Genomic DNA, 14,562 nt, shown 5'->3' on the forward strand with positions numbered 1-14,562 from the left:
ATTTTAACCTACAGATTCATTTTTTTTTTTAATTTATTGATTTGAGAGAGAAACATCGATTTGTTGCTCCATCCATCCGTGCGTTTATTGGTTGACTCTGGTATGTGCCCTGACACGGGATCGAACCCCCAACCTTGGCACATTAGGATGATGCTCCTACCAAGTGAACCACCCGGCCAAGGCCAGATTCATTATTTTTTTTAACTTATTTTGTCTCTTCAAAATATTTTAGTTGCAATTTGGCTTTCTCTTATATATCTCTGTTAATTAAATTAATCTTAGAGTTTAAAGAAACCATGTGGAAGTTCCTGATAAATCTCTATACGATCATGAAATTGAAAGTTATTAAGACAAGAATCCAGTCCTGAATAAAGGCAGCATTTTATTTCTACCTGATGCACGTCACCCCTTATCATCTCATAGCTGCTCTCAAACAGCTGCGTGGTTGCCCAAGTTTGTCCTGAGCTTGGCAGTCTGGTTATCACAACTATTTTCACTAAGTCATTTTTCCAATTACAAGTAAGCTTTTTAAAAATATCTGTCCTGCCCTACCTGATTTGGCTCAGTGGATAGAGCGTCGGCCTGCGGACTGAAGGGTCCCGGGTTCAATTCCAGTCAAGGGCACATGCCTGGGGTACAGGCTTGATCCCCAGTGGGGGGTGTGCAGGAGGCAGCCAATCAATGATTCTCTCTCATCATTGATGTTTCTATCTCTCCCTCTCCCGCTTTCTTCCTCTCTGAAATCAATAAAAATATTTTTTAAAAAATAAATAAATAAATAAATAAATAAATAAATAAATAAATAAATAAATAAAAATATCTGTCATAACCCCAGCTCACTCCAAAAAAAAGAATTTAAGTCTCAGGTAGGTTTTTAACATTCTAAATGTGTGGTTCTATAGACAAACCATCAACAACGGGGTTGGGCGAGACCAAAAATGTGGTGTCCGTGAACCCAGACTGGCTGGGTGGCTGGTTGTGCCCCGGAGAGATGGAGAGCTACTCTCAGGCTGGCCTGCGTGTGCAGACAGTCTGTGGACGGCAGGGGTCCCCCCTCCCCCGCCCTTTCTCTGGCTGTGACCCTGTTGGTGCCTTGGCTGTCGTCCTTATGTCTCTACTGACTGTCTCCTCTCCTCCCACCAGTAATCTATAAAACCAGCCTCCTGCACCTCCAGCCGCGGCAGATGACCATCTATCTCCCGGAGATCCGGAAGGTTTCCATGGACTACGTGAACCTGCCTGTCTTCAACCCCAATGTGTTCAGTGAAGACGAAGACGACTTACCAGGTGTGCTCACACAGGACACCTAGTTGTCAGGAGCCCTCTCCCAGTGGGTTGTGAAAGGACCTCCTTGGGAGCCTCTCGGGGAGGATCTGAAAACGGCCCCTTACCTGGAGGGCAGAGAGAGACCGTAGAAAGGCAGGCCACTCCAGATGGGTCGGTGGCAGTTTTAATGAGCGAGGGGACTTACAAGGCTTACCTTAGCGGCTGTAAGACTGGCAGGTTCCACTCCCACTGCCAGAATCTTCAAAGTTCATGTAGAGGCCCTAATGGGTCAGTCACATACACCATCCAGCTTATACATTTTCAAATGTCTATACAGTGGGGCCTTGACTTACGAGTGTCCCAACTAACGAGTTTTTCGAGATATGAGCCGTCTCTTGGCAGATTTTTTGCTTTGAGTTGCGAGCTAAAATTCGGGTTATGAGCCAGCTTCAGATACCCCACCGCTAGTTGACACAGCGAACGTCACAGTGAACGCCACAACATCAGCCCAGCCTCACGTGTCTCACTCGTTCACTGTTGATTTGACATACGAGTAATTTGAGTTACGAGCTCCGTCATGGAACGAATTAAACTCGTAAGTCAAGGCCCCACTGTAGTATTTTCTACTGGGAGATCCTATTTTGGTTAATAGATTATAATGATTTCTAATTAGTCTGCCAATTATTTGTATGTAACTATTCTCAAAAAAATCCACCTTCAATGTTATAAACGCTATAGAGACTCCTCTACGTATATCCAAGCAGGGTCTGAACGTCTCTGGTTTCTGAGCCAGAAGAAACCCCACATTCTCCGAATCTGGTCGTTCTCGAACAGCGGGTCCTCGTGGTGGAGCGGAGAGGGACATGCGTCCGCCTCGGCTCTGAACTGGGGGAGTGGTTGACCGTCTCTCAGCCCAGGTTTTACTGTAAAGTGACAGGAGCCGTCCGCGGTGGAGCCCATGTTCTGGACGGCCACAGTCCCAATAGCGGGGCTGCAGCCGCACTCACCTGCAGTGTGCGGAGGCCCCACAGCTTGCGCTTCCTGGCACGCCCCCTGCTGTTTCAGAATGGGGGGTTTAGAAGTCTCTCTCAGTCTCCCGAACGTCCTCCCTGCTCTCTGATGCTCAGCCCTTTCTGCTGCTGTGGTTCCCAGTGAGAGAGGGAACATTTTGTCTCAGGGCTTATATTTAATGCTGGTGACATGGCAAAGAGACTCCCCTTTAGCAGGGACGATGCCTGCCCGCAGTATTCCATACAGATGAAAGAACATCTGGAGGAGGGGTTTGAAGAGGGGCAATAGGAAACTTGAGACAGGACTTAGACCCCTGCAGCCAGGCGAGAGTTACATCTCACTAGAGGACTACCTCAGGCAGGGGCCATCTCTTACAGGAACCAAGGTGGGCTTAGCTTTTGATGAACCAACTGGCTTCATTCTGTAATTCTGGTGAAAGGCCACCAGCCTTTACAGTGACCCTTTAAATTCTGTTTCCTGCTCATTCTGGTTGGCACACAGCACTCAGGGAGGCCCAGGTAAGCAGAGTTGCTCACAGCCACTTCCGACAGGGCAGACAGAATGGGGGCTCTGGGCACCTGCCAGTATCTGCCGGTCATTGCTCAAGTGTGTACCCTAAGCTCTCACCACGCACAGACAGGATATGCTAACCCCAGCCTTACATATTGTTTGAAATGCTAAACAGCAGACAAATTAGGAAATGAGCCTTCCCCTAATACGAAGATTTGCTGTGTGTTCTTTTTATTGGTTTCTATACTCCATTTTACATGTTCTATTACAGGAACTTAATTTACATAGAAATTTCAGATACACGTCTGCTGTTTGCTACAGGCACATTCCACATTGACCAAGACCCATGGAGAAACCTCCTCGGATTATCATGAGTACAAAGCGTCTTTAAACAAGTATTTGCCATGGTACCATTTGAGCACGTGGTGCCAAATTGAGAAGGTTCAAAAGTGTATTCTTTGAAAAGCCCTGCCAGTGCCTTTAGCTAATGGGTGAGGACAGGCTGCCTACAGGACCTACCAGTGGCCTGGTGTCCTTCCAGAAACACCAGAGAAGCTTCATGTAACTTGTGTGAACAGATCAGCTTTCCCCCAGCAAAAGCATGTCCGTCTAATTGCATTTGTAGACAAAGGTCTGGATGAATTGAGAGGTGTTACTTATTCCGGCCCAGTTCCATGGTACTATTTGTGAGCAGCTTGTTTTTCTCACTTCCTTCCAGTGACGGGAGCATCTGGCGTGCCTGAGAACAACCCACCTTGTACCGTGAACATCCCTATCGCACCCATCCACAGCTCAGCGCAAGCCATGTCCCCCACGCAGAGCATCGGGCTGGTACAGTCCCTGCTGGCCAATCAGAACGTGCAGCTGGACGTCCTGACCAATCAGACCACGGCCATGGGCGCAGCTGAGCATGCCAGTGAGAATGCCACCCAGTACCCGGTCTCCAACCGCTACTCCAGCCCTGGACAGGTGATCTTCGGGGGCGTAGAGATGGGCCGTCTCATCCCGAACCCCCCGCAGCTGTCCCTGCTGCCGCCTGCACAGGGGCCCGTCCAGCTGTCGGTGGTGGAGCACGGAGACCGCGAGCACGAGCACCTGCAGAAGCCCGCCAAGGCGCTGAGGCCGCAGCTGGCTGCTGAGGGGGACGCCGTGGTGTTCGGCGCCCCCCAGGAGATCCAGGTGGCAAAGCTGAACCCCCCACCGCCCTACCCAGGCACCATCCCTGCCGCCCCCACCACTGCGCCGCCGCCGCCCCCGCCCCCGCCCCCGCAGCCCCCGGTGGATGTGTGCTTGAAGAAGGGCGACTTCTCGCTGTACCCCACGGCCGTGCATTACCAGCCGCCCCTGGGCTACGAGAGGATCACCACCTTCGACAGCAGCGGCAACGTGGAGGAGGTGTGCCGGCCTCGGACGCGGATGCTCTGCTCGCAGAACACCTACACCCTCCCCGGCCCAGGCAGCGCGGCCACCCTGAGGGTCACTGCCACCGAGAAGAAGGTGCCTCAGCCCTGCACCAGCGCCACCCTGAACCGCCTGACGGTCCCGCGCTACTCCATCCCCACGGGAGACCCGCCTCCCTATCCCGACCTGGCCGGTCCGCTGGCCTCCAGCCGGGTCTCGGCGCAGCGGCTGGACGGAGGCCTCATTCACGCCACGCTGCGCAGGAATAACCGCGAGGTGGTGCTCAAGGCGGCGGCGCCTGCTGAGCCCCCGCGGGTGCACCCGCCGCTGCAGCACCCGCACCCGGCCAAGCCCAAGGGCACAGCACAGTTCCCCTTGCGGCCCCCGGCAGCCCTCTACACCTGCAGTCAGTGCAGTGGAGGGGGTGCGGCCGGCGCAGGGGGTGCACAGGCGGCCAGCACCTCCCCGCTGGCCTCGCAGTCCTCCTACAGCCTCCTGAGCCCGCCCGAGGGTGCCCGTGAGCGCACCGACTATGTCAACTCGGCCTTCACCGAGGATGAGGCGCTGGCCCAGCACTGTCCGGTGGAAAAGCCGCTGCGGCACCCCCCACTGCCTGAAGCTGCTGTGCCCGTAAAACGGCCGCCCCCTTACCAGTGGGACCCTGTGCTGGGGGAGGACATTTGGGTGCCTCAGGAAAGGACAGCGCAGACTGGAGGGCCCAACCCCCTGAAACTGCCCCCCCTGGTCGTAGGTCAGAGCCAGCACCTGGACGTGTCACGAGTGCCCTTTATCTCCCCCAAGTCTCCCACCAGCCCTACTGCCACTTTCCAGACGGGCTATGGGATGGGAGTGCCGTATCCAGGAAGCTATAACAACCCCCCTTTGCCAGGAGTTCAGGCTCCCTGCTCAAAAGATTCCCTGTCCCCAACACAGTTTGCACAGCAGGAGCCCGCTGTGGTCCTGCAGCCGGCCTACCCTTCCAGCCTGTCCTACTGCACCTTGCCCCCCATGTACCCCGGAAGCAGCACGTGCTCAAGTTTACAGCTGCCATCCATCGCCTTGCACCCCTGGAATTCCTACAGCGCGTGCCCGCCCATGCAGAACCCCCAGGGCACTCTCCCCCCCAAGGCACACTTGGTGGTGGAGAAGCCCCTCGTGTCCCCCCCACCACCCAGCGACCTCCAAAGCCACCTGGGTACAGAGGTGATGGCAGAGGCCTCAGACAACTTCCAGGAGGTCCTCTCTCTGACGGAAAGCCCAGTCCCCCAGCGGACAGAGAAATTCGGGAAGAAGAACCGGAAGCGCCTGGACAGCCGAGCGGAGGAAGGGAATGTCCAGGCCATCACCGAGGGCAAAGTGAAGAAGGAGGCACGGACTCTGAGTGACTTTAATTCCCTGATCTCCAGCCCCCGCCTGGGGAGAGAGAAAAAGAAAGTGAAGAGTCAGAAAGACCAGCTCAAGTCGAAGAAGTTGAATAAGACGAACGAGTTCCAGGACAGCTCGGAGAGTGAGCCAGAGCTGTTCATCAGCGGGGACGAGCTGATGAACCAGAGCCAGGGCAGCAAGAAGGGCTGGAAGAGCAAGCGGAGCCTGCGCACAGCCAGCGAGCTGGACGAGTTCAAGTGCCGGAAAGCCAGCGAGAGGGAGGACGGGCGGCTGGGCAGCCAGGGCTTCGTGTACGTGATGGCCAACAAGCAGCCTCTCTGGAACGAGGCCACCCAGGTGTACCAGCTGGACTTCGGGGGGCGCGTGACCCAGGAGTCGGCCAAGAACTTCCAGATCGAGCTGGAGGGGCGGCAGGTAAGGGTGTCCCCGGGCCTGGCCGGAATCGAAGCTTCTCTGGGTTTTTAAAACCAGGTGAGGGGTCTCGGTGCTTTGGCCTTTGAGGATCATTTTCCAAAGGCCACCCGTGAAATGTGGAAACCAACTGACCCGCTTAGATGGGGGCCAATTCTCTCCCCCCTCGGACCCTTGGCTTTTCTTAGTTAAATCAGTAGTCACCTGTCACCTTATTATGCCAGTAAATGTTTCACAGCTGAGCCACATAGTAGGGTTTAGTTACATTCGCTTTTTTTTTATCGTATAGGCTTTTTTTCTAGACATAATAATTACCCAGTTGTGTGTGGCTTATTTCTCTATGTATTTATTGCTAAGTCATTCCCCAGTCCTGTGGCAGGATGTAAATCTCCTCTCAGTACAGTTAAACTCGGTGGGTAATTTGTCAGCTCTTTCTGCTCCAACCCAGAATGCTGGCTCTAGCCCTGCGGCATAGCTGTTGTGCTGGGACTACCCTTCTCTACTATCCTGGGAATTCCCTTCACTTCTCATGTTTAAATCCCATTTTCATTCATTCACCCAACGAATATTTATTGAGCACCTGCTATATGCCTGGCAAGCTTCCGAGCAGGGAGCTGGCAAACTGGTCCACGGGCCAATCTGGACGGCTTCCTGTTTTCATAAATACATTTCCAGCTGCTCTGAGTACAGAAATGAAAGCAGTGAGGTCAACAGAAAGGCCCCAGCCTCATGGAGTCTACAAAAATGGAAGAAAGACCACAAATAAAAAGCATGTAATGTGACAGTTATGTGATGGTCACAGCAAGTCCTGAAATGACAAAGGAAAGCAGGCTGGGGAGGTGAGCATGATGGGAAGGAGGTGTGCTGTGTGTCCCTCTCTGAGCAGCGACACTTGACAATGACAGTTGATGTTCCTCTTAAGCCTCTTTCAGCTCATAGATTCTTCTTTCTGCTTTCTCCCGTCTGTCTCCTTGGTGAGGAAACCGCTTCATTTGACCTGCGGAGCTTCCCACGCCCTGAATTTTGCTCCCTGTCTCCCCGCTGCATTGTTTAATATATTCCTCCATTCCTTTGTTTCTGACAAATTCATAGTTAGAATTAGAAGCCTCCCAGAGTCACTTTTGTTGGCAAAAATAACTCCTAGACCAGCGGTTCTCAACCTGTGGGTCGCGACCCCTTTGGTGGTCAAACGACCCTTTCACAGGGGTCGCCTAAGACCATCCTGCATATCAGATATTTACATGACGATTCATCACAGTGGCAACATGACAGTTATGAAGTAGCAATGAGAATAATTTTATGGTTGGGTCACAACATGAGGGACTGTATTTAAAGGGCCAGAAGGTTGAGAACCACTGTCCTAGGCTGTGCTGTCTGCCTCCATCACGAGCTGCACTGGCCTGGTTGCCCTGTTCCACCTTGTTTTCTTATAATGTCTTTGCTTCGATGCCCTCCCTCCAGGTGATGCAGTTTGGAAGGATCGATGGCAATGCATACATTCTGGACTTCCAGTACCCCTTCTCAGCTGTGCAGGCCTTTGCAGTGGCCCTGGCCAATGTGACGCAGCGCCTCAAATGAAGAGACTGGCTTGGGGAGCAGAAAGAGACAGAGGAGCCTTTTCAGAGAGGCCTGATCACAGATGGTAGAGGAGCCTGCAAGGGGCTGGGTGCCTGGGGCCCAGAAGACAAGAGCAAACTGGAAACGTCTCTCAGGCCCAGGAGAGGGCACTGACCGTTAGCGTTGTTGTTTGTTTGGGCTTTTATTATTCTTTATTGTCTTTCTTTTTAATCAAACAAAACAATACAGAAGAGAGGTGTTTGGAAGCAAAGATACCAGGCACCTGGTGTTTTTTTGGAAACATAATTGATTGTGGTAATGTCCCACTGGGCTTGCTCATGTCAGCTACACAAACGGGTCCTTCGGAAGGAAGACAGACTGCATTATATAGCCTGCTATTCTTTTAGACATACGGGGTGTGCATTCTTCTCATTCTCCACATCACTAGTGTACAATCAAAACTCTTTTTTTAAAAAACACACCCAAAACCCTGAAGGTACAGGTTCTCTGGAGGGACAACATTTAATTCACACATGTTAATGTTACTCCCCTAAAGGTGACTTGATCAATGAAGGGTATTTTGGCAAACACATTGTTTGACTAATAAAAGTAGGCTTTCTACAGGGGCGCTGTTACCAGGCATGAGAAGGATATGCTCCTGATGGTGTGGGGGAAGGGGTGACGGGCGAGGAGGAAAATCCCGCACGTGCACGCATGGCGAGCTCCGTAGTGTGACTTGAAATAGTACAAGGGCTATGCTCCTCTCTGGAGGATGTTGACATGAAGACTCCACTAAGTTTTATAATTTGTCATAATTCCATGGGTTCAGTCTGACTGGTTTGAGGAGAAGGTAGGAGAGAAACGTGGCCAGGTCCCAGGGTGCGGTGGGGGCTGTAGTTTTCTCAGCTGGAGTCGGGAGTCACTGGGCACCCTCTGGCTGAGAAGTAACATTTACTCCCTCTCTTTTATTGTTGACTCTGAAATGTGACAGTAGACGTTATCCTTCCCATCAGACAACACTATTCCACACTTTCTTTCTCTAAAAATGCTAACGATGCTGATTTGAAAGCGCTCCTTTCCTCTTTCAGCTACATTAAAATTCAGTTGACAAGAAATGTGTTTCAACAGGTTAGAAATGTAAGCAAAAATGTTTAAGCATTTGCCAGGGTATCAAGAGGCAGAGTTGTGGTCATCTCTTGCCCAGAAGTCCCACCATCTTCTCCAGGAAAACAGTTGTTTATTAACTGTGCAGACTATTTATAGAGATGAACCTCTGGGGCAGCATGGGTAAAATTGTAGGATTTAAGGCAGTTGCTGGCTAATTGCAGAAGAAAAATCCACTGAGATTAGCTTTTCCCACCTCACCCCGTCCTCAGCGGACGCCCTGGGCAGCAGTCAGCCCTGGTGACAAGACCCAGTGCATTGTTCTCAGGTGTTTGTACCTGTGAGGTGTTTAGGGCAGGAGCACAAGAACTAGCCTATGTTTGGATTTTGTTTGAAAACAGAAAAGTGGAAAACTATAAAAAATTATTTTTTAAAAAAAATTTTAATTCCATGTTTTAGTTTTGAAATATGTTCTTAATTCCCTGTTTTGGTTTAAAAATTAGAAAAGAAACTGTCCCATTCCTTTCCCAGAACAAGATGGCATCCATCATGCACCATCCTCTCCAGCCCCAAAGAAACACAGATAAGGTTTTAAATATGGCGAAGGGCGTCTCCCAGCTAGTTCCACCTGACATTTCAAAACAGCGGACCTGAACCTGATTCTTTTGTGGCTAAATTCTTCCAAAAAGAATTTAGTCATGTGTTCAGATTTATCTAATTCTTTTATATGAGTTTTTGTAGCTTGGTATGATGTTTCAGCGGTTATTAGCTGTGCAATGTGGTTATAGCCTATTTCTAGAATAATTTAAATGCAATTTTCTGTTTTATTGCCCAAGAGATCATTATTTATCCTGCTTTAATAGGGTTCCTAGAAACCACTACTATTTACTGGTGAGTTATGCCCATTTTATAATTTACTTAGAAAAACAGAATGTAACGACTTACTTGGTAGCAGTATATTTTGCTGCAAGAAATAAAGAAGATATGATGGGGGGTTTGCTGGACAGTTTGTAATTTTTTCTAATTGGGAAAAACATTTCTATTAATCCTTTAAGAGTAATTTTTTCTTTGCTTTCTGAGGTAGTTATTACATATGAGATAACATATCCTAAAATATGTCCCCTTCTTTTGAAAATTTTATTTTTAATTAAAAATAAAAGGTGATATGAAATGAAAAGAGACTTTTTAAGATTAGAGTAGGTGGCAAAGGAAGGGATTATTAGTAATAAGTTTTAAAAGTTCTGATTGGTTTTTGAGATATAAAGACCATGAAAGGGGCTACTTTTTAGAACTTCTCTTAAGAGGAAATATTGGGGGAAATCCTTGGAATTGATGCTACAAATACATGTGTAAAGAGAATGTATTGTAGCAAATAATTAACTAAACTTCTTAATTCTTAGACCACTCCCCAAAAGGCATTTTCCCCACGTGGAGACAGAGGCCTCGTCCTGGATGTTTTGCACACGTAGTGAGCCTCTGAATTAGTGCTGCTCTGCTCACCCGTCCCAGGAGCAGGTAATTTCAGGTGCCAGGTCTACTTAAACAGATGTCTGCAGCAGTGTTCTGTCTTCTAAGCTAATGGTGATGCCTTCACTTACTTTAAAAATAGTTTTCATTCAGTCATTCTCAATTTGTTAAGCGCTACTAAAGGCAGTACTTTAAGCAGCAGAATTCTACATACTTTATGTTTATTGGTAGCAATTTATGAATATTAAGATACCTCATTGAATCCCTACACATAAAAATACTAGAGGCCTGGTGCATGAATTCGTGCACCAGTGGGGTCCCTCAGCCTAGCCTACAGGATTGAGCCGAAATTGGCTCTCCTACATCCCCCGAGGGGTCCCGGATTGCAAGAGGGTGCAGACTAGGCCAAGGGACCCCACCAGTGCACGATCGGGTCAGGGAGGAACACGGGAGGTTGGCTAGCCGGGGAGGGACCGCGGGAGGGCTCCAGGGCATGTCCAGCCCGTCTCGCTCTGTCCCGATTGGCCGGACCCCAGCAGCATCTGCCCCCTAGTGGTCAGTGCACATCATAGCGAGCGGTTGAGTGGCCTTAGTATACTAGTATCATTAGCATATTACACTTTGATTGGTTGAACGGACAACCGGATGACTGAACACTTAGCATATTAGGCTTTTATTATATAGGATTAGCCCAGTAAACAGTCAACTACATAAAAATCCATGCCTTTTTGAGGGAAGTAGTGTATTAACAAACAAACAAAATTTTAAATTTGTCTTAACTCTAGCCTCATCAAACCAAAGGCATAGATTTTTATACAGTCCATCCACTGAATGTAAATTTTGAAAAAAATTGATGTAAAGGAGGCAGAGAATGTCAAAGCTCGAATGGTAGTAGATGTCTGGATCATGCAGGTTAGTATTTTTCCTCCAAGGCCATTGCTCCTTTGTTGAGTGTCCCACGGGGACATGTGAAAACTCGTACATTTATCCTGTAATCAGAGCAGAAAGTCAGGAGACCCAGGATCAAACCTGATCCGCCACAAAGTTGGAGGGTGACCTTGGACCTCCACTTGTCCATCTGTAAAATGAAAGGGATGAGCTGGGCAATCTAAACTCCTGTCCAACTCTAACAGCTAAGAGCTCAAAATGAGTTCACTCCACTTTACATATTCGGAGGGTATGTTTCAGAACATTGCCGTTCTGTAGAGGTATTTCTTGTCCATGTTAATGAGCTATCTACTGAATGTAAATCAGGGCATTTTAAGTAATATCTTTCGAAGATTCACCTCTAGAAAAACGCACTTTTCATAAAATTACACAAAAGCACCAATTCCAGATAAGACAGGAACCTCCCCTTGAGTCCACCTTGCTCAGTGGCCGCCCTTGGGAACAGCCCTAAAATAAATCACCACTTGCCCCAAAGACCATCAAGTACATCGGAAAAAAAAGACAGGAGTGTAGGCCTAGGCCTTCTTGAATTCTTGAGTGTGCTCTGCAGTGTTCAAGTGCAGGTTTCTGGGAAAACTGCCCATTGTGTTCCTGTGTGGACCATCCACCACTTGGCCAAGTCAACGGTTGTGAACAAAGTTAGTTGAGACAAAATGTGTCAAAAATGTTGTTTGAGTTCCTGGGATTTTGTAATAGCACACATCTCAAAACTCTTCACCATTCGTGTATTTTCTTTTCTTTGGCTGATAAAACTCTGAAGGGTTGTGGCTTATTTTGTTTTCATTTCTTCGGCTTTGTGCAATTTTCTTGTAACTTCACTTGTACCTATATTTTCTGTTTACAAGTTCTTTTAAAGGGGAGGGATAGGGTTCTATGATCTCGTTTATTGTAGATAAAAAAATTTTTTCGTGTTGTAGAAAAGCATGGGTTACGTGTTTGACTGAAAAAGGCACTGTATTCTTTACCAAAGGGGTGTTGTTTTTGCATTTGTTTATAAATGCATTACTTTGGTACTGTAAATTTGGACATAATTTCTGAGTTTATTACTACTGTCATTTTCTTTCTCCTTTTTTTTTTTTTTAACTGTAAATGCACGATGCAGGTGCACAGGTCCCAGACCAAACCAGACCACCAGCATGTTCTTGTCCAAACCTCGGGAATGGTGCACTGCCCCATGCACCCCGGTTCCGTGGTGTTGGTTTGCTTTCAGTTCAGCACCCTGCTTTGTGTTACTTTCCAAGCAATATATGTTGAGATTATCAATTGCATTCTAAAGAGCTCACCTGCTCTGCCTCTCTTCTTAGGTATTTTGTGTATTAGATTGTGAGGGAGGTGTTCTAGAAGGCATTCATGGTTTGCATTCCAAATGGTGTGGTTTGTCCAAGTTATTTTCTGTCTTTATTGAGATGGATTAATCTCCTTATTTTTTCTTGATGATTTGAAGTTGTAAGAGTTGTCCAGCTATTGCTTAATAAAATTTTGCAGATCAAAAAAAAAGTCAATTGCTTGTGTGCAGAAACTGAAAAAAAAAAAAATCAATTGCTGTGTGCAGAAACTGAAAAAAAAAAAAAAATCAATTGCTGTGTGCAGAAACTGCCGCTCTCTGTTGCTGCTTTGGTCCCTGGTTGGTGCCCTGAGGTATTACCATCGGCGCTTTTTCTGAGAGGTCAGGGGTGTGCTGTCTTCCTGATGAGCTGGTTTGAGTTTGTGTTTGCTTTTTTTTTTTTTTTTTTTAATATATTTTATTGATTTTTTACAGAGAGGAAGGGACAGGGATAGAGAGTTAGAAACATCCATGAGAGAGAAAATCGACCAGCTGCCTCCTGCACACTCCCTACTGGGGATGTGCCCACAACCAAGGTACATGCCCTTGACCGGAATCGAACCTGGGACCCTTCAGTCCACAGGCTGACGCTCTATCCACTGAGCCAAACCGGTTTGGCTGTGTTTGCTTTTTCTTGTTTGTTTAAAGAGGATCCACTCAGGATGCAGCTGTCACAGCACCTACACAGTCACCGACACCTTCTCTGTTGCTCTGTGGGATGGTTACTAAAACCAGGTTTGAGCAGTTCCTCTAAAGCAGGGGTCCTCAAACTACGGCCGCGGGGCACATGCAAATACAAATATTGTATTTGTTCCCGTTTTGTTTTTTTACTTCAAAATAAGATATGTGCAGTGTGCATAGGAATTTGTTCATAGTTTGTTTTTTTAAACTATAGTCTGGCCCTCCAGCGGTCTGAGGGACAGTGAACTGGCCCCCTGTTTAAAAAGTTTGAGGATCCCTGCTCTAAAGTGCTAATGTAGCTGTTAATTGTCATTAGTAATGTGTCTTTGTGCACCTCCTCACTCTGCCCAGGGGAGGGAGTCGGGCTGGGAGGCTCATCTGTAAATACTAGTTCACGGGTACATTTACACAACTACTCCTTTGCTCTTTTCAAAGATAAAAATAGATACCCAATGACTCGGGCTTAGGAGACAGAATCACAAACCACTGTCAAGTCTTATTTTCTAAGCATGCACTAAGTTTTAAAATAACCATCGGACTATAAATCTGTGCTTTAAATAGTAGCAGTTATACACAGCTAACTGACCTGAATTTTGTAGAAGAATCAAAATATACCTCTTATTATGAAAGTTTGTGAATTTCAAGGTAATATGCATTGTACCTTTAATCAGTTAAACCAGGTAGCAAGGAGACCTTGTTGATAACAAACCTCCACTCTCCCTCTCCCCCAAAATACAAGGGACCAAAACCTTAACAGCAGGCTGGGTCTGGGTCTGGGTCTGTGCTAAGGGCCCAGGGTCAGCTGTGGGCCGTTCATTCAGTGTGAGTCAGAATCTCCAGAAGTGATTTGTTTTTAAAGCCCTGGTAAGAAAACATAGCAAATCCCTTTCCTTCTAAAACTTATTTTGAAAAGGACGCATGCTCTTTTTATTCTAGTGTTCAGAATGCTTTTCCTGGCAGTGTTGAAAGAATAGGGAGTCGGTTTGGTTCTTGTACCCTTGCCCCAAAAACTCACCGTGGAAGAGAATGACTGCCTCCTGGAGGCTGCATTGCCACTTTCCAAGAGCACCCCACTAAGTCTCCAGCCCCACTGTGCAGTGGGTACCTTTTGCCTTCCTTTCCTTTCAGGAGAAACTTGAAGCATCCAGAGGCTGAAGTGATTTCTGGATTCCATACACACACACACACAAAAAGATCTGAAATAGAATCCAAGATTTCTGGGTCACATTAATGAACAGACCTGGCTTATTCCCAGCCTCTCTCTCTGGTGTTTCGTAACGATTTGCCTGTAATGAGCTGTGAGCTTCTTACACGTAGTCACCTCCTGAGAAAGGCAGCATCAAGGTGGGAGCCCTCGCCGGCAGCAGGCGAGCTCATCCCTGCAGCAGCGGAGAGCGCTGGCTCTTGAGATGTCAGAAGAGGGAGCACGCGGCCCCAGGCTGTGCTCCTCGCCCGGTGCCACACAGGAGCAGGTCTGCGATTCGTTTCTCTGTGCG

General features: G+C 47.9%; 1 protein-coding gene across 1 annotated transcript in view; it reads left to right on the top strand.

Annotated features, from left to right (window-relative positions):
• Positions 1-9,640, top strand: part of TULP4 (TUB like protein 4) — a 96,015-nt gene extending 86,375 nt beyond the window's left edge. Inside the window, exons 12-14 of the mRNA XM_081094180.1 lie at positions 1,144-1,287; positions 3,506-5,988; positions 7,447-9,640. Coding sequence (XP_080950306.1) covers positions 1,144-1,287; positions 3,506-5,988; positions 7,447-7,563 — 2,744 coding nt within the window. The 3' untranslated portion in view covers positions 7,564-9,640. The remainder of the gene's footprint in view (positions 1-1,143; positions 1,288-3,505; positions 5,989-7,446) is intronic.
• Positions 9,641-14,562: the final 4,922 nt, after the last annotated feature.

Source organism: Myotis nattereri (assembly GCF_964212035.1).
Source record: "Myotis nattereri genome assembly, chromosome: 6".
In the NCBI taxonomy this organism is placed as follows: domain Eukaryota; kingdom Metazoa; phylum Chordata; class Mammalia; order Chiroptera; family Vespertilionidae; genus Myotis; species Myotis nattereri.